Source organism: Petaurus breviceps, unplaced genomic scaffold (assembly GCF_028583685.1).
Source record: "Petaurus breviceps papuanus isolate PSGF00001 unplaced genomic scaffold, PetGlider_PUasm1.0 419, whole genome shotgun sequence".
In the NCBI taxonomy this organism is placed as follows: domain Eukaryota; kingdom Metazoa; phylum Chordata; class Mammalia; order Diprotodontia; family Petauridae; genus Petaurus; species Petaurus breviceps.
The window spans coordinates 11256110-11282086 of NW_027186324.1; the positions used below are offsets into that span (position 1 = coordinate 11256110).

At 42.8% G+C, this 25977-nt stretch overlaps 1 protein-coding gene across 4 annotated transcripts in view; it reads left to right on the forward strand.

The window, feature by feature from the left end:
• Window positions 1–14076, forward strand: part of RAI2 (retinoic acid induced 2) — a 123343-nt gene extending 109267 nt beyond the window's left edge. For all 4 annotated transcript variants that reach the window (XM_069100706.1, XM_069100709.1, XM_069100708.1 and 1 more), the window contains exon 2: window positions 11923–14076. In XM_069100706.1, the coding sequence (XP_068956807.1) occupies window positions 12028–13695 (1668 nt within the window). In that variant the 5' untranslated portion in view covers window positions 11923–12027 and the 3' untranslated portion in view covers window positions 13696–14076. The remainder of the gene's footprint in view (window positions 1–11922) is intronic.
• Window positions 14077–25977: the final 11901 nt, after the last annotated feature.

The following is a 25977-nucleotide window of genomic DNA, read 5'->3' on the forward strand; positions in this document are numbered from 1 at the left end:
GCATATGTTGAGGTTTAAACCCAGGGACGCCAAAGCCAAAATCTATTGAGGTGGGAGCTCTGCCCACCCAAAAACTGTTACAGTTTCATGTATTGTGGTAGAACCATCTCAGAGAATTCAGTCAGACCACCTCTAATCCAAGTACCGGCATTTATTGAGATTGATGCCTCTCATGAAGCAGGCTAAGTTCCAAGAGGAACCAGCAACTTGAGAGAAAGCGAGATGGATTTCTATAAGGTATTGATGCAATTACACAACAGAATTGACATAGAATAGAGGAATATCATTAATATTAAAAAGGCAGGAGGAATTTCCTAAACGATTAGGTAATGGAAGAGGGGTCCCATCTGTGGTTCGGTGATTAAACATTCTGGTCATTCGGCCCTCCAACTGCCTACCTATCATGGTCCTGTCTGGTTAAGACAGATAGTTAGGTATTGTGGTCCTGTCTTGGGCAAGATGGATGACGTGATTGTGATTGAATACAAGAACACACTTGTTTCTGTGGGAATGGGTCTGGGGGCAGTGACCAGGTAGAGGCAGTAACTGGGTTCCCATCTCATGGACCCACCTGCTGCTACTGTGGGAACGGAGAGTTCAGGGACACAGCTGTTGTTCCAATGAGCAGTGAGGCACATATGAAGAAGTTAGGATATTGGGGCGGAGGGGTAGGTAGGTACAGTGAGCCTGCTGTTCAGTGGGGCCAGGCGTATAACGAAGTTAGAATACTGGGAGATTCTATCACATACATCCCTCCGTCACAGTGCCTGACACATAGTAGGTACTTAAAAAGTGTTTGTTAATGAGTTGATTTTTTCATAAATTGTCTTCAGGAGAGTTGCTGTTGCTGCTGCTGTGTTTGCCCTTTGTTCTTGAAGAGGACCCTGGCGTCAGGGAGATGATGACATGACTTACAGTTGACTTTGATCTGAGTCAGGGAGGGCTGTGCAAGGTCACCAGCCTCACTTTCTCCTCCAGAGCCATCTGGCTCCAGTGACCAGATAATTCATCAGCATGACTAGAGATGACCCAGGATGCAGTGGGAGACCCTGGCCCTTTTAGGCTAAGGCCTTTTCAGGCGCTCACTTAGAGTGAGGTAATGCCCATTCAGTGAATAGGCCTCTTTAAGAAGTGAGTCAAAGGATTGCCCCTTTAATTAGAAAAAAAAGATTGGGAGGGGAAGACCCTCAGGGTTGCTGTTCCAAAAAGAAATAGTTACCACTGACATTCACTCTAAGCCAGGAGGGTTCAAAGTAACAACAATAATAATATCAAAACAATCATATCAAACTTCAGAAGAATACAGTGTGTCTGAATGATCACAAGCAGTGAAGGAATGAATAAGGTCCAAATTAATTAGGTTCTAACAGATATTTATACCTTGAGTGTGAAAGTAAATTGATCTTAGGGGCCAAGAAATGAATTGTGTTAATTTGACTGCATGACTGTATATGTGCATGGACTATATATTCATGAAGTTAGCATGCTTTTAAAGTTTTACATATACTTGAATGTTAGGCCTTAGATAATAGATTATGAAGTCCCACTTTCTGTCATACTTTCTTCATGAATGTTTGTTGAACACTCATTCTGTAAAAAGCATTCTTTATTCCCAGGACCTTCTGCATAATTGGTGCTCAGCAAATGTTTAAGATCCGTAAACAACATTTAAGAACAAGTTCTGTCTTCTCACCATTGATGAGAATTTTTGAGCCTGTTAACCACACCACAAGGCCTTGTTTGTCCTGTCATTGTGACCTTAATAAATATGTCTTTAAGTGCCCTTTACCAATTGTTTCTAGCGCGTCTACAAACTGAATTGTTGAATTTGAGAAGAGTATGGAGACTTTAGGAAAACCCCGTCATCTTCATAGTCAATGTGCTAGGGATCCCGCAACAGCCTTGTTCTCCTGAGAACAGGATCAGACACGTTGGTTCTCTCATAAAGTCAGGTGTTTGGGTCCGGAAATGTAGCGGCACTGCGTTTTGTGCTATGCGCTATGATTCAGCAGAAAGACAAAGAAGCCTTTTTTTTTAATCCAGACCTTTGAATTTATGCTACTGTGACTATATTCCAGCCCCCTTCCCTGTCTTGCCATGGTTCCCTCTAGTCCAGCAGCATTCAAAATGAGTCCCCCTCCTGCCATGTTAGATGTGGCTTGCAGTCCCCATAATGCTACCATACGTTATAGACAGTAGCTCACTGTGCTTTTAATTTATACAAGTAGCAGAAAGGATATGACTGGAAAGGTAATCAGTGTATTTGGGATTGGAGGGATGGGGAGGGGAACTAGACAGCCAAGTGATGCGATGGACAGAGTCAGTCTTAAGGCATTGTAAAGCTGTACATTTTTACAAAGCTACTGTCATTGCATGGATTATTCTTCTCCGCCACTTACTTCATTCTGCATTGGTTCACACAAGTCTTCCCAGGTTTCTCTGAAGCCATGCCTTCCATTGTTTCTTATAGAACCATAGTATTCCTTCATATTTGTATATGCCATATTCTGTTTAGAAATGCCCAAATTAAGCGCTACCCCTTTTAGTTTTTGCCACTACAAAAAGAATTAATATAAATATTTTTGTGTGTGGGGGTCCTTTTCCTCTTACATCTTCCCTCCTTCCTTTCTTCGGGCTATAGACTTATAGTGGTATTCCTGGGTTAAAAGGCATGGACATTTAGTAACTTTTGGAGGAGCATACTTATAAATGTTGCAATTTATTTAAAACCCCCATTCTCACATAGGTCTTCTATTAATGTCCAGTTTGTATTTTAGTTACTTATAAGTGGCAACCCTTTAAGTATGTCTGATCCATGGACTTGCGTGTTAAATTCTTCCTTGCTAGTGTCATAAATGAAGGCCAAGAAGCTGGGCAGAACTGGGCTGCAGAGGGGTATGGGGAAGGGATGGTATGGGTGGAGGAGAGCCTACATCCTTAACCAGGGACCAGTATCCTCCCATAATCTCAGCTTAGTCACCATCCTTTCCTCGCCCTCCCCACAGGAATCCTGAACACTGCTGCCTTGGACTCTGGTCTCTGATAGATGAGCATTTACCTTATCTTGCCAGGAAGCAGGCCTATACATTGTAGCACTAAGCAGTGTTCACAGCAATAAAGGCAACAATGTACCAGCATAATTCTGAATCACAAAATATAACAGACTCTTCATACAGAAAACAGAGGCAGACCATTTCTTCAGACACCCAAAAGCCAAATCCCAACACCAGAAAAACAAACTCATCATAGTAACAAAGAAATTTATACACAATACCACTGCAGAAAACAGCACCATACCAAATCCTTCCCACAAACACTCACAAGTCTGGCTGTATCCTTGCCTGTGTCCTCTCTCCTCCCCCGTTCTAATTGCTTCCTCTCACTGCTGCTCCACCCTTCAGCACACACAGGCTCCATGGGATTACATTTGACCTATTAAAGGCAGAAAAGATCTTCAAATCACCATCACCATTACAAACATAATTGCTGTCTGTGGCCATACCATGGCATTGTCACTTCCCTTTTGTGTGTCTTCTCCCATTAAAATGTAAGTTCCTTGAGAACAAAGATTGTCTTGCTTACTTGCGTTGGTATGTCCAGTGCTTATTAGCATAATGACTGGCACTTAAGCAAACACTTAAGTAAACACATAATAGATATTTGCTCAAATGAGACAGCGTGGAAAGCACTCTGCAAACCTTAGAATACTGTAAATGCTGGCTATTATTATTATCATCAATGATTTTATTATTGCTGTTTTTGTCATTATATGTAGTACATATAGTCTCGTAGTTGGGCAGCAAAGTGGTACAGTATGTCCACTAGATTCATCTTCCTGAGTTCAAATCCTGCCTCAGACACTTACTAGCTGAGTGACCCTGGACAAGTCACTTAACCACGCTTGCCTCAGTTTCCTCATCTGCAAAATGAGCTAGAGAAGGAAATGGAAAACCACTCCACTATCTTTGCCACGAAAACCCCAAATGGGGTCAGATTATCCTGAAATGATTAAACAGTCTTGCAGTTAACATATTCCACTGGGAAGCCAAGCACAACAATGCTAAACCCTAAGTAAGGTGTTCATTCAGTAGGTTCTTGTGAATTGAATTAAATTAAGCCAAGATTCTACAAGCAGAGGCCAGGATCTTTTGGGGTCTTTATCCTGATCCACAGTATGCAGCTTACATGATTAAGACCCATAGCAGCTTATCAAGTGCTGACTACAGCTTTGTTGAGAAGTGAACACAGGTTAAAGAATTGTGTGTCCACCATTTCATTTTTCATTTCATCTTTCCAGCCTCCCCTCTCCTCCAAGAAACAGGGCATTAATGTTAAGTCTCAGCAAAGGTTTCCAACTGGCGTTAAATTCGAGTCAGGTAGTTAAGCTACCCTGTTGATCTGCAAGGTAGCTTACCCTTTTGCAAGGACAACAGGACTAAGTGCCATCTCTTCCCTCCATCCCGTCCTGTCCCCTGGATGATATCACACAGCATATCACCTGTTGTCAGAGGCCTTACCTTCTTCTTTTTATGGCTTTTTTTTTCTTTTTCTCATACCCCCAGCACAGATATTCTACTTCTGAGGTGGGGAACTGGGATCTTGGAAACCTGCCCAATAGCTGCTAAGTCTGAATATGTGCTTAGAGGGTCAATCTGAATGATTCTGGAGACAGATCCTAACATCTTCTATAAGGTCACGTTAACACCTTCTGCTTATCATAACATAGGCATACACACATACACACACATCCCTTTGCAGTCTTCTGTTACCTTATTCCCTCCACATACTCTTTGATCTAGTGATTCTGACCTCCCTGCTGTTCCATGAACAAGAAACTTTCTCTCTGGTTCCCCCCTTGACTGGAATATTCTCCCTCCTTGTTTCTGTCTACTGGCTTCCCTGACTTCCTTTTAAGTCCTGTCTTTTACAGGAAGCCTTCCCCAATCCCTCTTAAATCCAGTGTCTTCTAGGTAATTGTTTCCTCTTTATCCTGGATATATCATCTGCTTGCATGCTGTCTTCCCCATTGGATTAAAAGCTCCTTGAGGACAAGGATTGTCTTTTGTCCTTTTTCTGTGTCCCCAGCACTTAGTATGGTACCTGGCAAATAGCTTAACAAATTTTTATCTATCGATTATCATCAAAAAGGTTAAATTCTATTTGTAAACATCAATGGGTAACATTTGGGCGAATTAGTCCCCATGAGAGATTTGGCTTGCCTTGTTTCTTCTTGGTGAGGTACAGAGTTACAGGTGTGATATCCCATCCAGCCTTATGATCTTTGTATTTAGTCTGTGGATTCCAATCAAGTCAGGAATTTTTTAATGGAATAATAATGTTCTAAATTTCAGTACAAGGTGCCATGCTGTTGGTAAAAGCTCAGAAAATTTCATTGCTGGGCAAGTAATCAATTGCTATTATAGTCTTTAGGACAAGAAAAAAAACATTTTTTTCACCATTTTTACTCAAATGGAATTTGTTTCTGAAATATTCAGTGTATCTTTGGGCTAAGAAAGATAATGAGAGGTATGGCTTCATGTAGTACTCTATTTTAATGAACAATGGGAGGGGAAGGAGGGAAAGAACAAGCATTTATGAAGTGCCTACTGTGTTCCAGGCAATCTTTACAAATATTACTTCATTTGATTCTCACAACAACCCTGGGAGGTAGATGCTTTTGTTATTGCTATTCTGCAGATGAAGAAAGTGAGAGTCGGAAGTTAAGCAATGTGCCCAGGGTCGCACAACTAGTTATTGTTTGAGTCTGAATTTTAACTCGGATGTTCCTGACTCTAGGCCCAACACTCCATCCCCCTTGCAAACTGCCTCTTACACTTATCCATAGGACTCGGCAAATGAGCATGGTATTCTTGATTTAACCCCAGGAAAGGCGAAGGCCATGGAGCATAAGGGTCACCAAGCCCATAATGACAGTAGCAGACATTCAATCAGAGAGCCAGGCTCTAGAAACGTGCCTCGGGAGTCACCTGTCCAACCCTTCCATTCGACAGAGACTTGGACCTCTTTAGCTTCTGGGACATGACATTCCGTCTCCCGTCTCTGTGCTTTGCACAGACTGTCCCCCATGCTTAGAATGCTCTCCCTTCTCCTCTCTGCCTCTCAGTTTCCCCGGCTTCCTTCAAGATTCAGCGCAAGTCCTACTTTCCCTGCCAGGCCCCCTCAGCCACTAGAACCTTCCTTTCTCAGGTCACCTTCTACCCACTCTGTATGTGCCCACATCTCGTATGGCCCTAATTATTTACGCATTGGAATGCAGGTTCCTTGCAGACAGGAACCGTTTTTGATCATTCTTTTTATCTCCAGCATCTAATACAGCGCCTTGCACATGGTACATTTGTAATAAAATCTTGAATGACCGACTGACCAGGTACCAAATATGTGAAGTTCACTGCAAAATTCTAAACGCAAACAAACCCTTTCTACTTTTCCTGCATCTCCCTGAGAGCTAAAATCTCAGACAACATTCTACTCCCTTCAATGACAGGCCGTATTCATGGGGCCAAAATCAAATACTTGAAAGACACTGAAAGTTTCCCAGGAGAATCACATCAGAATCATGCTATGGCCATTAGACATGACAACCCAAATGGGTGTGCAGAAATCTGGATAGATCTATATCAGAAACCAGCCAAGAGAAAAGCGAAGAACTCTGAAGATGTGGGCACAGTGGTTCCAGCTGTGCATAAAGTATCTCATAAATTCAGTGTAACAAATATTTATTAAAGTATTCATGATGCACAAGGCACTGCACTGGATACTGAAAATATAAAGCTAGAACAATAATCATAAGCTTAAGAATAGTTACCATTTGTATAGTGCTTTAAGGTTTGCAAAGGGCTTGCAAATATTATCTCATTTTATCCTCATAACTACCTGGGAGGTAGGTGTTATTATCACCCCCATTTTAGAGATGAGGAAGATATAGCAGACTGAAGTGGAGTGACTTACCCAGGGTCACACAGTAAGGCATGGGATGGCAGTGTTTGAATTCAGGTCTTCCTGACTTCTGCCATAGAGTGCTAGCTCGAGTCAGGATCATCTTCCTGAATTTAAAGACACTGGCATACTATACTCTGGTTTTTAGTATTCTCAACTCTGTGATTCACCCAAAAAGTTCCCATCCATGTTCTGGGTCCTCACCCTTATTCTCCATCCTCCTTTCTTAGAAAAGGGCTTTAAATATTTCAGTCCTTCTCATGGGGGCATCACTCCAATGGGTAATAACTCCAGCTGCAAGTATTCTCCACAGTTATTTAGGAGGTTTGGGGGGGGGGGGGTGGCCTGATCAGACCTGCATTTTAGGAAAATTATTTTAGTGGCTGAAAGAAGCTTCCTATCGCCTCCAGGAGCAAATAAAAAAATTCTCTATTTGGCATTCCAAGCCTTTTATAACCCGGCCCCCTCCCACCTTTCCAGTCTTTAAATAGTGACACTGGCTGTTCCAGGAACAGGCCACTCAATGAGGCTGGGCCCATTCCTGGAACACTCCTGCCTCTGCTCTGGCTTCTGACCTCCCTGGCTTCCTCAAAGTCCCACGTAAAAGCCCACCTTCTCCAGGAATCCTTACCTAACCACTCTCAATTCCAGTTCTTTCCCTTTTTAATTATTTCCTAATTATTCTGTCTTTACCTTGCTTTTTATGTATTTGTTCACATGTTAACTCCCTGATTTTAAGCTCCTTGTGGGCAAGGAATGTCTTTCGCCTCTTTCTATATTGCCAACATTTAGCACCCTGCCCGCCAGGCACAAAGTAAATGTTTACTCCTTGATTAATTGACTCAGGATTATCTTTAGGAACCCTGAAGGGAGAATAAACCTGAGGCGCCAGTAAAAATCAGGACTGGGAGAGTGAGAGTGAATGGGCAGGCCCTAGGTGCTACATTCGTAAACCCTAATGGCCCCAGATATTCTTCTTCTGTGGGAAGAGAGGGCCTGTACATGATGAGAGCATGTACATACATGTATATCATCATTGACTTCATCCACCTAGCTGAAACTTTAAAGCAGAAGTGGGGGGATGGGGAGAGAAAAAGAGAGAGACAGAGAGAGAGGGAGAGAGGCAGAGAGACAGAGAGAGAGAGAGACAGAGGGAGAGAGAGAGTGAGAGAGAGGGAGGGAGGGAGAGAGGGGAGAGGAAGAGAGGGAGAGAGAAAGAGAGAGAGGGACAGAGAGAGAGAGAGGGAGGGAGGGAGAGAGGGGGAGGAAGAGAAGGAGAGAGAAAGAGAAAGAGGGACAGAGAGAGACAGAGAGAGAGGGAGAGAGAGGGAGGAAGACAGAGGGGGAGGGGGAGAGAGAAGGAGAGGGAGAGAGGGAGGAAGAGAGAGGGGGGGAAGAGAGAGGGAGGGAGAGAGGGAGTTGAGGGATGACCTCATTTAATCCCATTTCAAAAAAGAAAAAAGAGAAAAGACTCTCCAAATAACCAGTCTCCACCACCAAGGAAACAACTCCACGCCTCCTCCTCCAGTTCACTAGTTCCTGGTTCTCTTTGGCCCCCTGTCTGATGGGAAGAGGTTTTTCTAGGCCTCTGCCTAGAGTTCATGAACAGCTTTGCTTCTGAGCTCTTGGGATCGGGCCCCAGCCTCCCCCCCAATCATTATTTAGCAGTCTTAGCTCATCCTCCAGGGACAGCAACTTGCCCTTTTAACCCTAATTTCATTTGCTGGGTTTTATTCTGTCGCTGTCACTGTAGCTTTATGACTGCCATGCTGTCTCCTAGAGGAACCATCTCAGCCTGTGGGCTAGCTTGCAATGAGCCCTGGTTGGTAGAAGACTTTTTCTTCTGTTTATTGGGCAGGTGACCTCAGCTACAGAATGAGGAGGTGGCAGGTTGAAGGTCAAGGCTTTTGGGCAAAAGAAGGGTCATGGAGGTGAGAAGAGGGCTCTCTAGGCAGGATTCCAAGACTGCAAAATTACTACTCTTTTATAGAATTAGAATTATTATTAGAATCTTTTCTAGAACAAACCAGTGGATTATTCTTCCCTCTTAGGTTCTCTAGGAAAGGTCAAGTTAGAATAGGACTTATCTTAATAATGCAACAAAAATAGTTCACATTTTGGGATGTTAGGTGGCTTAGCGGATAGAATTCACAGCCTAGCATCAGGAAGACCTGAGTTCAAATCTGGGCTCAGACTCTATTGACCCTGGGCAAGTCACTTAACTCCACCTGAGTTTCTTTATCTGTAAAATAAGCTGGAGAAGGAAATAGCAAACCACTCTAATATCTTTGCCCAAAAAAACCCAACCAAATGTGGACATCAAGAGGTGGACACGACTGAAATGAATGAACAACCACAGATGAGGGAACTGAGGCTGAGACAGGGTAAGTGACCTGCTAGTAAGGGTCCGTGGTCAGATTCTAACTCAGGGCACTCAATCTGCTGTACCACCTAACTGCCCCAGCTCAGAAATTTAGGAGGGAGGAGCTGCAAATATTATTCCAGTTTCACAGAGGAGGAAACTGCAGTAATCCACCTAGATGAACCTTCCTCAATTCTGCTCCCTGCCCTCTTGGCTTCTGATCTTTCCTCATCCCCTCTAGCTATAGGTGACTGGCCAAGTAAGCTAATAAACCCACCTGAGCTTACATGTCAATGTCATCACCACCCACTCCTTCAAGAAAATTTTCCTTCTCTCTAAGACATCCCCCCCAAACACTCAAACTCTAAGAATACACAGTCCCAGGCTGGTAAAGATGGTGTTTGGGGGCAGATGAGGCAAATTAGCAAAATGAAGCCTAGTACTAAGTTTTTGAGTTGACAAAGAAAACCTCATGTTCTCATATCCACCTTGTTACTAGATTGTAATGTTCCCCAGGCCATAAACCAGGTTTTATGCAATTTTATCAACACAGAATAGGGATTTAATAAATAATCATTAAGCGAATCAAGTCACAACACACACCACACACGCACATCCTTGTTCGTCCCTGACACCAGATTTGAAGATGGTCACATTATAGACCCCATATCCTGGAAACCATTGGTCTCTAGGTCAATAGCCTCACTGAAGGGCAATGAGATGTTTGTGTGAAAGACATTACATGAGGATCGTGAGCAGTACCTTGATCAATAGTGCCTTGTTTCTCCCTTACTAAATTATAAACTTTCTATCCTCAAGATCTGGTAGAGAAGATGAAACAGGTAACAAGTGATCTCTCACCCCCACCTGCCCCCACAGAGATAAAAACCAGTTACTAGACACTGGCTAAAATGCTGGACTTGAAATTAGGAAGACCTGAATTCAAATCCTATCTCAGATTCTCACTTGCTGTGAGACCCTGAGCCAGTCACTTAACCCTTAACCTCTAGCTATATCAGCTTCCTTATCTGTAAAACAAGGGCAATAATAGCATCTACCTCACAGGGTTATTGTGAAGATAAAATGAGATGATCCATGTAAAGTACTTTGCAAACCTCAGAGAACTTTCTAAATGCTAATGTTATTGTTTTTGTCATCATTAGTGGTGGTGGTTGTGATTGCTGTTATTCTTACGGCTGAGAGATCATCAGTTTGGGCAGACCCCCCTGTCATCACGGCTGGGGACCCTGGCTCCCAGATATTTAAATGGACAGCTGCCAAGTGGTGCCGTCGCTTATTTCTCTCCAGAAACAGTCGGACGATCAGTACCCTCAGTGCCCCAAACCCCTTCTCTTGTTCCTCCACCGCAGGGAAAAAGTTTCTCCCTTAGAGGAGACCTTTTTTCACTTCCTTCTCAGTCATTAGACTTGGCTGGTTCATTTGTAAGACTGATGTGTATTTTGCTGCCCATCTTATTTTGTGGGAAACTGAAAGCTGTTCGTTGCAGGGGAGTAATGTCCTTGCACATGAGAGTCATTACAGATTACAGGTAGAGAACTGGAATTGGAGCAGTCCTGTCCAGCCTAAATGAAGACGTAGACCCGGTGCTATTTCATTTTTATTGAGCGTCGACAAGGGCTCTAGGCGCTGTACAGATCCCAGAGTTAGACATGGTCCCTGCCTTCTCCATGGTAACAATGCTAAATTTGGACAAGTCTCCATGGCAACTGGTATCACAGGCTGCAGCCCTTACTTCAGGAACTGTCTGCTTGTTTCCTTGTGTGGAACAGAATTCAAAGACACAGCATAGGGTCATCCTGATCCTGAGAACTCTTAACGCTTTCACAAAGTGCCACAATTCTGCAGCCCCCAAGGTTTGTTGGTTTCTCTAAGTCCCAGCTAAAATCTCCCCTTCTGAGGAAGCTGTATCCCCTTAATACTAGTACTTTCTCTCTGAACTCACCTTCAACTTATCCCGTGTCTGTCTTATCTGTACATAGATGTTTGGACCTTTAGATTGTAAACTAACTGAGGGCAGGGACGGTTTTTCCCTTTCTGTGTATCGAGTATTTAGCACAGTGCCTGGCGTTATAGAAATGTTAGCTGTTATTTTTATTATTATTTTCCCTTTCTTTGTATCCCTAGCACTTAACCTGATGTCTGGCATACAGAAGGCTCTCTTTGACTTGACATGACTTTAAGAGGTTAAACAGAGAAGTCGAGGCCCAGCCTGGGGGAAACGACTCTGAGCTTCAATTTTTTCATTTGACTTCACTTTAGTAGTTTAGTTATTAAATCATGTGTGTTTATAGCTCAATAATCTGTTAAATTCACTAGTGTCCTTCACCCACAGATGATTGTGTATGTTTGTATATATTAAAGGAGCTATCAGTAATGTTTACATATATGGATAATCTCCATGCTACAGTTCGCTAAAATATGGAAACATTTAAAAGGATGAGTGGTTGGGTTTTTTGGAGGGATTGGGATTTTTTGTTTTGTTTTGGGGGGGGATGGGGTTGTGATAGCCATTTTTAAAGCAGTCAAAAATATTATTTTAATGGCGATTTACACCATGCTTAAAATATATTTCTGTGTTCCAGGCCAAGTTATGTTGGTGCAAATGCCTTTGGTCTACCAGAAACAACAGGGATTCTGGTAACAGAAATGTAAACTCTCATTCTGCGAAAACTCACAAATCCCATACAATGGAGGAATTATACAAGGACACCCAAAATCTACCCATGGATGTCACCAGCTCTCCTCCCTCCTTGGCCAATAACAAACTGGAAAATGGGGTGGCCCAGCTGATCACCGCTGAGGCATGGAATATCAACTCAACAGACTTGATGAAAAAAGCACTTTCACCACTGGTGACTGTTCCAGCCCCTTCCATCCTGACCCCTCCAGCAGAATCACAAAGTGGGGTAGCCCTGAAAGTTGCGGCGACTGTGCTTCAGCCAATTTGCTTAGGGGACAGCCCAGTGGTCCTGCCGATACATCTGCAGGTCGCAGGAAGCACCACACCTCAGATCAGTCCCAACAATAACACCCCCTATGTCATGACTAACCAAGGTCCGGTGCCTCTGCCCGTTCTCCTAGAGCAGCATGTGTTCCAACATCTAAATTCTCCACTGGTCTTGCCTCAAAGCGCCCCCTGCCCCGCCAATCCCATTCACAACAATCTTTTCCAAGGGGCTTCTGCCCCTGTTGGACAACCCCAGCTGCTAGATCAGAAACCCCCCAGTCAACCCCAAGATCCTGTATTACCCCCCGTGTTTCAGACACCAGGGTTTGCTGCTGTTCTTCAGGACTTGTTTCCTTCCCAGGGGACTCTAGGTTCATCACCTTGTCAACCTCCTCCAGATTATGCTTCTGTCCCACCTCAACCTTTTAGTTCTCCACTATCTCCTCTGGTCCCACCTGCCACTCTCCTGGTGCCATATCCTGTGATTGTCCCCTTGCCAGTGCCAGTTCCTATTCCCATTCCCATTCCTATAGCTGTGCCCCATAGCTCTGAATCCAAACTCAGCCCCGACTTCCCCAAGCCACCCTCCTTTGGTATGTATTCCTGTAAAGGAACTCAAACTCCTCTAGAGAAGGAAGAGATAAAACCCTTCAACTTTCTCCAGCAGCGGGAGTTTTCCCAGCTCAGCCGCCATACAGTGATCAAAATGGGCAATGAGAATGAGGCCCTGGACCTTTCCATGAAGTCCATGCCCTTGCTTAAAGCGAGCGAGGTCAGCCCCCCACCATACCCTGAAGATAGTGCACTAGACCTTTCCCTCTCTTCCTCCCGAAAGGCAGGAGGTTCTGGGCCTCTCCCTGAGGCCATTGTGTGTCCCAGTTCAGCCATGGACAGTCCAGCCCTTCCCTTGATGGAGAAACTGTCGGGCACAGCTCTCCCTTTCACCCAGCCTAAGCCACATGAGACCTCCATCAAAGACAGCCGCAACAGCAGCAGCAGCAACCACTCATCTGAGCTTCTGAGGCAGCAGCAGAAGTGGCTGGTGGACCAGACCAGCCGCCCCGGCTGTGAGCCCAAGACTGGAAATAACATCGAGATAGTAAGCACGGCACAGACGGCCAAGGTGATTGTCTCTGTCAAGGATGCCGTGCCCACAATTTTTTGTGGCAAGATCAAAGGCCTCTCAGGGGTGTCCACCAAAAACTTTTCCTTCAAGAGAGACCTTCCCCAGGATTCTGTGCTGCAATGCTATGATGTTAAGGGCCAGGCAGAGTCCAGGGAAAATGCAGAATCCCTTAGGAAACCCATCAAAAACCGGAGTGTAAAGTTAAAGAAAATGAACTCCCAGGAAATACACATTCTTCCAATCAAAAAGCAACGGCTGGCTGCCTTTTTTCCAAGAAAGTAAATTATGGCTTTTAAAAAAAAAAATAAGATTATAATATTATGGGGAAAGATGCACTTGGTTTAAAAAATGCATTTAAAACTTAAACTATCTTTGTAAGTTATTTTTTGGGGGTAGTGGGGAGGTGGGAGGAAAGGATCAGCTCTAGATTCCCTGTAAGCTGATTTGGCTTCTTCTTCTTTTTTTTAATTTTCAACTTTTCCTGAAAGAGTAAATAAAAGCAACCTATTTTTCCAGTGGATTGCACATTTTTGCAGCTTTAATGGAATAACGGATGAGTCAGAGGGGGTAAAAGCTATTTTCACTGCCATAAAGTGCTTTGATGATGTAATTCCTAATAATGGGTAGGATGAATATTTCAAAATAAATGTTTGTATGTGCTAATTGGTTGCAGCATTCTGTCATTTGTAAGTCTGCTTTGATTAACTGGGTAGATTTGGCCTAAAGTCTGTAAACTGTGAAGCATTTATCTGGGTTATAACTCTAAAGCTGTTAGGTTCCAACAGACTGAGAAAAATTCTATTACCCAATAGCACCAACAGGGAATTGCCAGACACGATCACTTCACCCCTTTGGGGCCTCTCCTTCCTGATCTGTAAACTGAGAGGTCTCTAAACCCTAAATTCTAGGGATTCTATTTGAATTTTCCTTAGAAACAAACAGGGAAGAATGCCTCAAAGAGAAGAAGTAATGTTAGGGTGGCAAGGTCATCGGATGGAACGTTAGCCCTGGCTCTAAAGAAAGAGAGCATCCTGCCTGTTGGGCAACATTAACCACCCCGGGCCTCAATTTTCTCATTTTTAAAATGAGGTTAGATAAGAGGACCTTGATGGGCCCTTTCAGCTCTAATTCCTGAATCTGCCTGACTGATAGAAAACCCTTGGGGTGGTCAGGCAAGATAGGAGGAAAGTTGGCTGCCAAATGGGTAAGGAGAACTCTCCTCATTCTTCCCAGCTTGAATCAAGATACTGGGACAGAAAACATTGTTCTTTGTTAGTTCAACTATTTCTTGATGGATGCCCCCAGGAGCAAAAGAAACAGTGTAACACTGTCACCTGGCAATGCAAAAGCCACCCAGCTAGCTAGCAATGGGGAATGTGAACTTAAAACAAACCTGACACATTGTGTCTGAAAATGGGCCAGAGGTAACAAGGGCTCACATAGCAAGGCATGAGCTAGCTTCCCACTGTCAGCATTGACCACAAACAGGAAAAAATGCCATTGGGCAGCTGCTCTGTGGCGTTGATTAGCAGACCTCTGCATACAGGCTGACACTTTTAACTGTTCCTATAACATGCACATCACTGCAGTCTTAAGCACTGTTTGCTTTTTTTTTATTTAACATCCCAAGTCGGTTGTATTTTTTTAAGTGCGACATAAAAGCAAACATTTAAGTAGCAGCTTCCTGTCAGGTTAACTGTTCCCTTCTGCTACCCTGAAGCCAAACAGAATCTTTTCTGCTTTTAAATGGTTTAAACTTTGCCCATTTCTGTCCTCCGCTTAGGTCTCTTGAAGTTTTTTATTTTGTTTTTGTCCTGAGCAGCCAGTCTTTGTTCTGATTCCAAGTAAGACAAAAATGTTGTGTTTGGGGGCAAGTTTTTAACGCCTAATCCTTGTTCCTGGAGAGAAGGGTGGGCTTATGGCTGTTTCTGCCCAGTAGGTCATCATTTCTGCTCAGAGCTCATCTTGCATCCCTCCCTCACCATTCTGGATGTACTGAGAAGACTTTTAGCTCCCCTGGCACCAGAAAGGGGAAAAAATAATTTTAAAAAATTATCCATTTTCCAGGCAACTGCTTTAAAGGTCCCTCTGGGTGTAGGTGCGTACAAAAATGTTAGAGGAATAATTAGCCACAAAATTTCCCTCCAAGGGCTTCCTTTGGTTGTAGCTGGAAAAGTTCAGGCTCTTTTCACTTTAGATTACATGGTCCTGGGAGAACAGGCTAGAACCAGGCCTGATGCCATGTGTTGTACTGCCCTCAAAAAAACACAGATGGAGGGGAAGTTAGGTGGCGCAGTGAATACAGCACCAACCCTGAAGTAAGGAGGACCTGAGTTCAAATGTGGCCCCAGACACTTGACACTTAACTTGCTGTGTGACCTTGGGCAAGTCAACCCAATTGCCCTGCCTTCCCCCCTCCAGAAAAACAACACTGATGGAATCTTAGCCCCACTCCAACTATCCTAGCCATTAACTGGTCAATGACTGCCACCATCCTCTGGGAGAAGGCAAGAATGCTGGATCGTGGCCAGCCTGAGCACAGGCATCTTTGCCAGACAGATGTCACCATCTTCCCCCTCTTTCCCACCTTCCTCCATCTGTGCTGCTGAGCGGCAGGGACCCTGGCAGATCCTTCCTGTGCACAGGAAGTAAGGTGCTTGAGTTGTCAGGTGGCCTTAACCTGCCTCCATTGGCAGGTTTCTTCTGAGGCAGCTCCTTGAAGGCAGGGACCAAATTCTTGCCTTTCTTTACAATCCCAGCATTTAGCACACTGTCCAACACATTTTTGTTGATGTTCAGTTGTTTCAGTTGTGTCCGACTCTTCATGAACTCTTTTTGGGGTATTCTTAGCAAAGATATCGAAGTGGTTTGCCACTTCCTTTTCCAGCTCACTTTACAGATGAGGAAACTGAGGCAAACAGAGTTAAGTGACTTGCCCAGGGTCACACAGCTAGTAAGTGTCTGAGGCCAGATTTGAACTCACAGAGATGACTGTCTGATTCCAGGACCAGCACTCTGGGCCATCTAGCTGCCCTGGGCATATCATTAGTTATTAATGTGCTCAACACATAGTAGGTGCTTAATAAATGCTTGTGGTTTATGCTGCTGCTGCTGATAGCAGCCAGTGGAAGTCCAGAGTATCCTGGGAAAGTGGACTCTTTGTAGGAGGGATTGGCTGTCACTAAAGTGACAGTGGGGCCCTATAATATTCTATTCCTTCCATCACTCCCCCAGTCATTTCACAAGTGACAGTTTTTTTTAACTGGTAGGCATTTCATATCTGCAAAATAATTGATGCACCCAGGAACTTTTTCAAAAGTCATAAATCTGTCACCTGTATGTTTCAATATTGAAGCTAAAAAAGAAGACATTAAGGGAGGAGGAATACATATATCAGCAAGCTTTAACTAATATTTTCCTCCCCTTAATCTTCTTATAAAATATAAGGGTACCTCCCCTACTACCGCTTTCTTTCAGCAAAGAGAAGGCACAAACTCGTGGTCAGCTTGAGTTTCCTGATGTGGAGTTCACTTTGGCATTTTGCCCAGCATTGCCCAGCTAACAATGATGAGCAAAGCTAACTCCAAATAAATTATTTCAAAAATGTTTAACTATTTGATTTTGTTCTTTTTTTTTCCATTAGAGTACTGACAGTGTTTGGGAGGGGATTAAGGTACTGTCAAAGTGCACATAAATCTGAAAGTGTCATCTTCTGGACGGGCTCTGTGTGAGCTATGGATCACAAGTTCTTTGTAGGTGTTTGCGGATTCCATTTGGCTCTCTAGTTCAGTGAGTCCTCAGCAGCCCTTCTACCTGCAGAATTTGACCTGGCAGAGTTGGGGGGGGGGGTGTTTGTAGCTTTTCTTTGTTTTTCTAATATTCTACCCTTTTTTTCACCCACACCACCACTCTCCAAAAAAAAAAGTTTGGAAAAATTGGCCTGTAGCACAATTAGAATTTCCAAGACTGAAAATTTAAGCTTTAGAAGAGAATTCAAAATTCATTTGGGCCAAACCACATATAAAGCAAAAATTATTTCTCTTATGAATTGTGAAGTGGTGGTTCTTCTTAAAGACCTCGGCGATAAGGAACCTTTTGAAATAGCTCGTTCCATTTTTGGACAGGTCTACTTAAGTTTGTTTGTTTTTTCTTCCTAATGACCTGTACTCATTGCACCTAATTGTACCTGCTGGGGCCAAGTCTAAAACCTTTCTGATATTTGAAGGGCCCAATCATGTCCCAAGTCTTTTCTTCTTTACTTTATCCGTCTCCAGTTACCTTCTACCCATACTTCTCTAACATGACCTTCAAGTCACCTGACCAACCTTTTGAGAAATGGAGTTAGTCTCTGGAAAAGTCACACATCACCGTTCCAAAAAAAATAATGCTCAATGGATATTAGTTTTTATTCTGAGATTATGAAGGGGAGTAATTAACAGAAGACAGCACCCGTTTGTCAAAAGGGTGTTGATAGGTGGGGTTTGAGCTCTGCATAGTAAAATCTAGTTAGGCTATACAAACATATATATAAACAAGAAAAGGAAAATTTTAGAGAGATCCTAATCATGTTCTGACAAGTGAATGACAAGGAGCTGCCATTAACGATGATGCGAAAGACATCTAGGTGGTGTAATGGATAGAGAGCTACCTGAAGTCAAGAGAGACCTGAATTCAAATATGCTCTCAAATATTTACCAACTGTGTGACACTGGGCACATCATTTCATCTCTGACTCAATTTCCTTGTATGTAAAATTCGGATAATAATAGCCCCTACCTCAGGCCACCCTCAATAAGTTAGGAAATTTCCTTTAATTAGAATTATCTTTAGTAGGATTTTAGCACTGAAAGGGGCCTTAGAAATGACTTTGACTGCAGGCTCTTAATCTTTTTTTTTTTTTGTATCATTTAGCAATCTAGTGAAGACTGTGGATGCTTTCTCTGAGCAATATTTTTAAATGCATAGGACTATAAAGGAAACCTATTATATTAAAAAAAGATGTTAAATAAGGGTTGTCGTGATCATGAAATACTAAAATAAGTCAAATGCCTTGTAAACCTCAAATAATAAATGCTAGCTTTTTGCTACTAAATCAGGAAAAGAGCTGAAGATGTCCCCTCCTTTTTTTTTCCCCCTTCACTTCAAGGAAAAAACTACTATTATTTACAGGATTAAAAAGATGCACTATAGCAGATGTAAAAGTGGAAAAAATCCCTTGTCATATGAAATCCATAGCAGAAAAATAATAGTTCAAACAGTTAAGGGTAAGAGAGTCTCTTTGTATCCTGGGATGACAGTTTCCTCCCTAACTAGCTCATGATATCATACGTAGACTTCCAATGCTGTAAAGGTCCTTAATTCAATACCCCTCATTTTACAAAAAAGAAAGCTGAGGCCCAGAGCTCTCTAGGTAGTGATGACATGCATGTTGTCCAACTGTTAAAAACCAAGTTTGAAAACTCAGGGGGTTTTGTTGTTTTCAACTGTTTGTACCACTTTGGGGGGTTTCTTGGCAGATGCTGGAGTAGTTTGCCATTTCCTTCTCTAGCTCATTTCACAGATGCAGAAACTGAGGCAAACAGGGTTAAGTGACTTGCCAAAGGTCACAGAGCTAGTGTCTGGGACTAAATTTGAACTCAAGTCTTTGAGACTCCAAGCCCAGAGTTCTATCCCCTGCACTACCCTAGGTGCCCCAAAACATAGGGGCCATGGTTGTTATTACAGTAAAGTCTTGTTCATTGGATCTCATGGTATAAAAGGCCAGTTTGAATAGTGAAGAGTCTTCATTGTGGAATAATTGTAAATAAATTGGTTTTTATCATGTACCTGTATATCCCAGCTAGCTGTTACCCTTAAAGCAGCTGATTCAATGGTAATGAGGACAGGAAAGCTGGCACCCTAGAATACCCAAGTCCAGACTGTTGTAGTGGTGAAAGCATTGGATTTGGTGTCTGGCTCCAAATCCCAGACCTGCTATCTGTAGGGTGACCTAGGAACAATGTCAGGTGGCCCAACGGATAAAGCACTAGGCTTGAAATCAGGAAGATACCTTTGTGAGCTCAAATCCAGCCTCAGACACTCATTACCTGTGTGACCCTGGGCAAGTCACTTAGCTTTTTTGCCTCAGTTTCCTCCTCTGTAAAATGAGTTGGAGCAGGAATGACAAACCACTCTAGTATCTTTACCAAGAAAACCCCCAACGGGGTCCCAGAGTCGGACACAACTAAAGTAACTGAACAATAATGTCTTTGCCTCTCTGAGCTTCAGTTTCTCCACATATACAGTGAAGGGGTTGGACTAAGGTCCCTGCTATGTCTAGGAGTCTGAAAAGCAGAGAAACAAAGCCTCAGAGGACACTTCGAAGCTTTAACTTATATCTGCCCTCAATAAGCTAGGAAAGTTCAGTGAAGCAGAATCATCTTCAACAGGATTTATCCCATCAGTGAAAGGGGCCTTAGAAATCACTTTGACTGGAAGCTCTTACTCTTTTTTTTTCATATCATGGACCCTTTGGGTAGTCTAGTGAAGGCTAGGGACCCCTTCTCTGAGTAATGTTTTGAAATGCATGAAATAAAATACACAGGATTACAAAAGAAAGGTATTGTATTGAAATTAAAATGTCATTTCCCCCCTATCCAAGTTCATGGACTCTCTGAAATGTACCCACAGACTACTTCTGTGGAACCCAGGTTAAGACCAACGCTCCTATTACAGATGAGGAAACTGAGTCAGCAAAGTGAATACTTGCCCAGCATTATGCAGCTCGTAAGTGGCTTAGCCACAGTTCAAATGGAAGTCTTCTAGGTCCAAATCCAGCCTTCCATAGTACCATGCTGCCTCCACTACCATTGAAAAACTGAGGTATCATTCAAACAAACTGTCCAAGTATTAACTAGTAAGGCTCTAGCATGATACTCCATGAGACAACACGGTGTTCAGTGTTTGCATCATGCTTCTCACACAACCCATGTTACCTTGGACAATTTCCTTTACTTCTCTAGACTTGAGTTTCCTAACCAATAAAATGAATGGGATCAGACTGAGTTCTAAGGTCCCTTCTGGCTCTCTCCAATGTTCCAATGACGCTCTAATCTCGATGACATGGGTATACCTTCTAGCGATACGGATTATGACCCATCCATGTCCAATGTTTGTTTATGTAATACTATAAATTTGCCACAGGGGCCCATTCATCATTCGAGGGACCCTCCTCACTTTCTCTTGAAATCAAGAAAATATCAATAGAGAATACAGGCAGCCTATCTTCATCCACTGAATATTTCTAAGATAATTTACTCAATTCTACTTCTCCGTTCTAATTCTTTGTTTGCAATGTGTCTGCGGCCTACTCATCCATACCACGTGCCTCTTTCTCCATTGCCCCCCGGGTGAAACTCATTTTTAATTCTTTCAGCTTCAAAGCTCTACAAATAAATAAAAAAAATTATTTAAGCTAGCAAGCCAATTGTTTATATGTAAGTGATTTATTTAAAGCCCTTAAAAGTTTGTTCTGAAGCATTTTAAGCATTCCCCCCTTCAATTCGTTTATACTGTGAAGAAAGAGTTTGCTCAGCAAGAGAATCTTGTGCCAAGTCCCTGTTCAGATTGTCCCTGATTACAAATTAATGAAGTCAAATTATTGAGCCAAAACTCGAGGCTATTTCAACACAGCTATGTATAGTACACCCAGATATGATCTCAGACGCACTCTTTTGTCAAAAGCAGATGAAGATCTGCTTTAGAAATAGCTGCTTTCCTTCCTCCAAAAAAAAAAAGTTTTAAAAAATAAAGAAAAGCAATAGCAAAAATATTTTTGTGTTGTCTTTGGCTTTTTAAAATGGAGGCAGGGGGCAGACTGTCTGGGTCACTCAAAAAGCATTTATTTTCTTACCAGAAAGAAAATCTAAAATGGAAATTGTTATAAAAACAAAAGAAAGGGGGAAGGGCTCACAGCTGCTGGGGACAAAGGAACAGGGAATATTAAATAATTCTCTTGTCTTTGAAGATATTAGGGGCGTATTCAGCAAAAATGGCAAACCCAGCACTGAGAACTACACTTCAGGCAGAAAGGCTGGTGATGTGGTTAGGGAAATGAGGCTGTGCTTGACTCCAAACAAAATAGCAGCCATTTGTTGTGATTTCTCACGAGAATTTAAGCCCTGTGCGTGATACCAGTTTTCAGGCACAGTTACTGGCACTGTTGTCTCAAAAGACAGCAACTGCCTTTCCTTCCCTACAGAAAACAAATTCAACTCTGCTCCGTTTCTTTGAAGATTTAGGATTAAATTAAGATGAAATTTGGTATCTTGTGGAGGAAAGGACACCTGCAGAGAATGAGGACAATCCCATTTGGTTCCAGAAACTCCAAGAGGTTATAATGAGCGCCAACTATGTGGCTGGCACTGTACCCAGGTCATTTTATAATATGGAAAATGTAAACAATTGCCTGAAAAAGGGCAGAAGGCACAGGATGAGCTGGGGCCTGACCTTTTCTGTCTCACGGAAAGACAAAAGTCCTTTTCCAATGTTTCATCATCAGGGAAATGGGAACCTGAGTTCATTTTTGTTTCTTTAATTTTTTTTCTTTTTTTTCCATTTTTCAAATGCTTTATTATCTTCTGATTTACATCATTTGTTTCCACCAGATTTTGAGTTACGAATTTTCTCCCCATTTTTCCCCTACCCACTGCCCCAAAATATCGGTCCCACAGGATATCCCCTCCTCCAATCTGCTCTCTCCCATATCTTCTCCCATACCGCTTTCCAATGGATCTCTATGCCCCAATGCCTGTATATCTTATTTCCCAATTACATGTAAAATAGTATTAATAATAGTGTATATATATGCATATATGTGTATATATATATTTGAGTATTTGATTTTAAAACTTTGAATTCCAGATTCATTCCCTTCCTTCCTTGTCACCCACCCTTACTGGGAAGATAAGCAGTTCAGTATAGGTTGTACATGTGCGGCTAATACAAAACAATAACATAGTAGATACATTGTAAAAGACTGACTATATTTCCCTCCCTCCTATCCTAAGTCTCACTTGTTCTATTCTCTACTTTGATCCTGTCCCTTTTCATAAGTGGGTGCTTCCAACTTCCCTCCCCCCCAGGCTGCCCTCCCTTCCATCATCCCCTTCCCCCCCTACTCTCCTGTAGGGTGAGATACCCTATTTAGTGTGTATTTCATTTCCTCCCCACACCAAATTCAATGAGAATAAGGTTGACCCATTCTCTTTTGCCTTCCTATTCTTCCCCTCCATTGTAACCATTTTCCCTTGCCTCTTTTATGAGACAGTTTACCCCATTCTGTCTCTCCCCATCTCCTCTCATTATATTCCTCTCTCACCTCTTAATTTCACCTTTTAAGTATCATCCCTTCCTGTTAAATTGGTCCTGTGCCCTCTATCTATGTATTCCTGTACACATATATACACACATTCACATATGCATTCATATGCCCATATACCCTCATGTATAGACATTATATATATTTCTATCCCCTTCAACTATTTTTTTTATATTGAGAAAAGTTTCATCAGTTACAATTATTGTTTTTCCATGTAGGAATGTTAATAGTTCAACTTTGATCAGTGGCTTATGATTTCTTTTCCCTGTTTACCTTCTCAAGCTTCTCTTGCTTCTTGTATCTGAATGTCAAATTTTCTATTCAACTCTGGTTTTTTTCAGCAAGAATGCTTGAAAGTCCTCTATTCCACTGAATGACCATATTTTCCCCTGAAACATGATACTCAGTTTTGCTGGGTAGGTGACTCTTGGTTTTAATCCCAGCTCCTTTGACCTACAGAATATCATATTCCAAGCCCTTTGATCCCTCAGTGTAGAAGCTGGCAGATCCTGGGTTATCCTGATTGTGTTTCCACAATATTCAAATTGTTTCTTCCTGGCTGTTTGTAATATTCTCTCCTTAATCTGGGAATTCTGGAACCTGGCTATAATATTCCTAGGAGCTTTCTTTTTGGGATCTTTTTCAGGAGGTGATCAGTGAATTCTTTCAACCTCTATTTTGCCCCCTGGTTCTAAAACATCAGGGCAGTTTTCTTTGAGAAATTCCTGGAGGATGACTTCTAGGTTCTTACTTGGATCGTGGCTTTCAGGTAGTCCAATAATTTTTAAATTATCTCTCCTGGATCTATTTTCCAGGTCAGTGGTTTTTCCTGTGAGATATTTCACATTGCCTTCTATTCTTTCATTTGTTGGATCTGTTTAACAGCATCTTGACTTCTCATAAAATCATTAGCTTCCATTTGCTCCAATCTAATTCTGAAGCAATGATTCTCCTCAGTGAGCTTTTGAGATTCTTTTTCCATCTGGAAAATTTGGCTTTTTAAAGCATTCTTCTCCTCATTGCCTTTTTGAGCCTCTTTTGCCATTTGAGTTAGTCTATTTTTTAAGGTGTTATTTTCCTCAATCAGGCTGTTGACTCTCATTTCATAATTTTCTTGCATTGTTCTCATTTCTCTTCCCAATTTTTCCTTCACCTCTCTTATCTGCTTCTTAAGGTCCTCTATGGCCTGTAACCAGTTCGTATTTTCATTTGAAGCTTTTGGTGCGGGAGTTCTGACTTCACTGTCTTCCTCCTGTTCCATGCTTTGCTCCTTTTTGTCCCCAAAATAGGAGTCTAATGTTGGAATCTTCTGTCTGCTTTGTTTCCTTTGCCTGGTCATGTCGCCCCTCAGTCACTTGACCCCTGTGCTTTTTGCCACAGTAGGACTCTGCCACCAGACAGGGGAGCTTTTGTCCCAAATGCTGGGGTTTTCTCAGCTGCTGGAGGTATTAGATGGGTGCCCTCTCTGAGGCCTCCACACTCTCTGGAAAGCTGGTCACACACCTCAGGACCTCCACCCTAGACTGCAATCCAGATCCAAGCAGGTTAAAGCAAGAGCGATTACCCCTTAGACTGGTGCTTGGTCCCCCTACACTCTGTAGGCCAGGAGCTGAAACTGCCACGTGGTACTGGCTGGCTGTGCCAGCAGCTCAGCGCCTTGTCGCCCTGGGGACAAAAGCCATGAACTCCCACTTACTGGGTCCCAAAGTCCAGACTGCACTGACCTCTCACTTTGTCCTTCACATGTGTGTGTTAATAAATCTGGAAATGGCCACAGCTGCTGCTTATCTGGGGTCCCTCCTGCTGGCGGCTGGTCAGGCCCACCCTGGGGCTAAAGCCTTGGTGTGGGGCTGGGCTCAGCTCCCAGAGAGCTGTGCTGGCCAATTCCTCATGGCCTGCCGGGCTGTTCTCAGATGGAGGTTAGCTTCTCTGTGTTATTTTGTGGGTTCTGCAGCTCCAGAGTTTGTCCAGAGTCCCCTTTTACATGGATTGGGGAAGGTGGAAGTTGGAGCCGAGGGAAGGTCCTGCTTCTACTCTGCCATCTTGACTCCGCCCCCTGAACCTGAGTTCTTGAAGCTATTCCAGTGGAACGCGAGCCCTGGTAGGCTCACTGAATTGGACAGATGTTACATATGGGTTATACTAGTGTAACTTAATAGATAATAGACACCTAGATAAATACCTAGATAGACTTAATAGACACCTAGATAAATAAACAAAACAATAAACAACTGAATAATCAATGAATGACTACACACGTAGATAGATAGATAGATAGATAGATAGATAGATAGATAGATAGATAGATAGATGGATGGATGGATGGATGGATGGATGGATGGATGGATGGATGGATGGATGGACGGACGGATGGACGGATGGACAGACAGACAGACAGATGACATGCACTCAGATGTGTGTTACTCCATCACCAAGTCCATACCTTTCCATTGGTTGTCCCCTATGGCTGGGATACACTCCCTTCCCACCTTTGCCTCCTAGCTTTCCTTGCTTCCATCAGGACTTAGCTCCAACCTGCTTTCTGCAAGATGCCTTTGTCAGTCCTCTGCACTGCTAGTGCCTTCCCTCCATGACTGCCTCCCACTCACACCGTATATATCTTGTATGTACCCAGTCATTTGCATGCTGTCTCCCGTATTAGAACATGAGCTCCTTGAGGGCAGGGACCGTATTATTGCCTTTCTCTGTATCCCCAGTACTTAACACAATGTCTGGCAAAGCACATAAGCGCTTAATAAATGTCTGTGGACTTACTGACACTAACAAAATCACATTTTTGGGTTGGTTTTGTTTTTCTTGTCATACTGGAGAAGTCAGCCGATACTGGGAAACTTACTTAACTAGGAAGTGGGATCTAATAATTGAGATCTCTAAGCTCTATCCCAAGTCTTGATTTTCTCACCACCTGGTCTGAAAAGGAGTAAGATGGTCATGAAGCGTCAGACATGACTGAATAAAAACAACCCAGAATTAGTGAGAGTAAGGACAGTAAGAGTGAAAGGGATTAGACATATTATCTCTACATACTGAACCACAGTCTCAAGACATAAACTATCAGTTATACCTGAGTGTCTCAAGAAGGTAAAGAGGAACAAATGTGCCATTACTGTGAGTTTGACAACTGACACAATAAACCTAGAGAAGTAGACTTCTCTGTCAGTACATTAGACTATTGGGAAATCCAA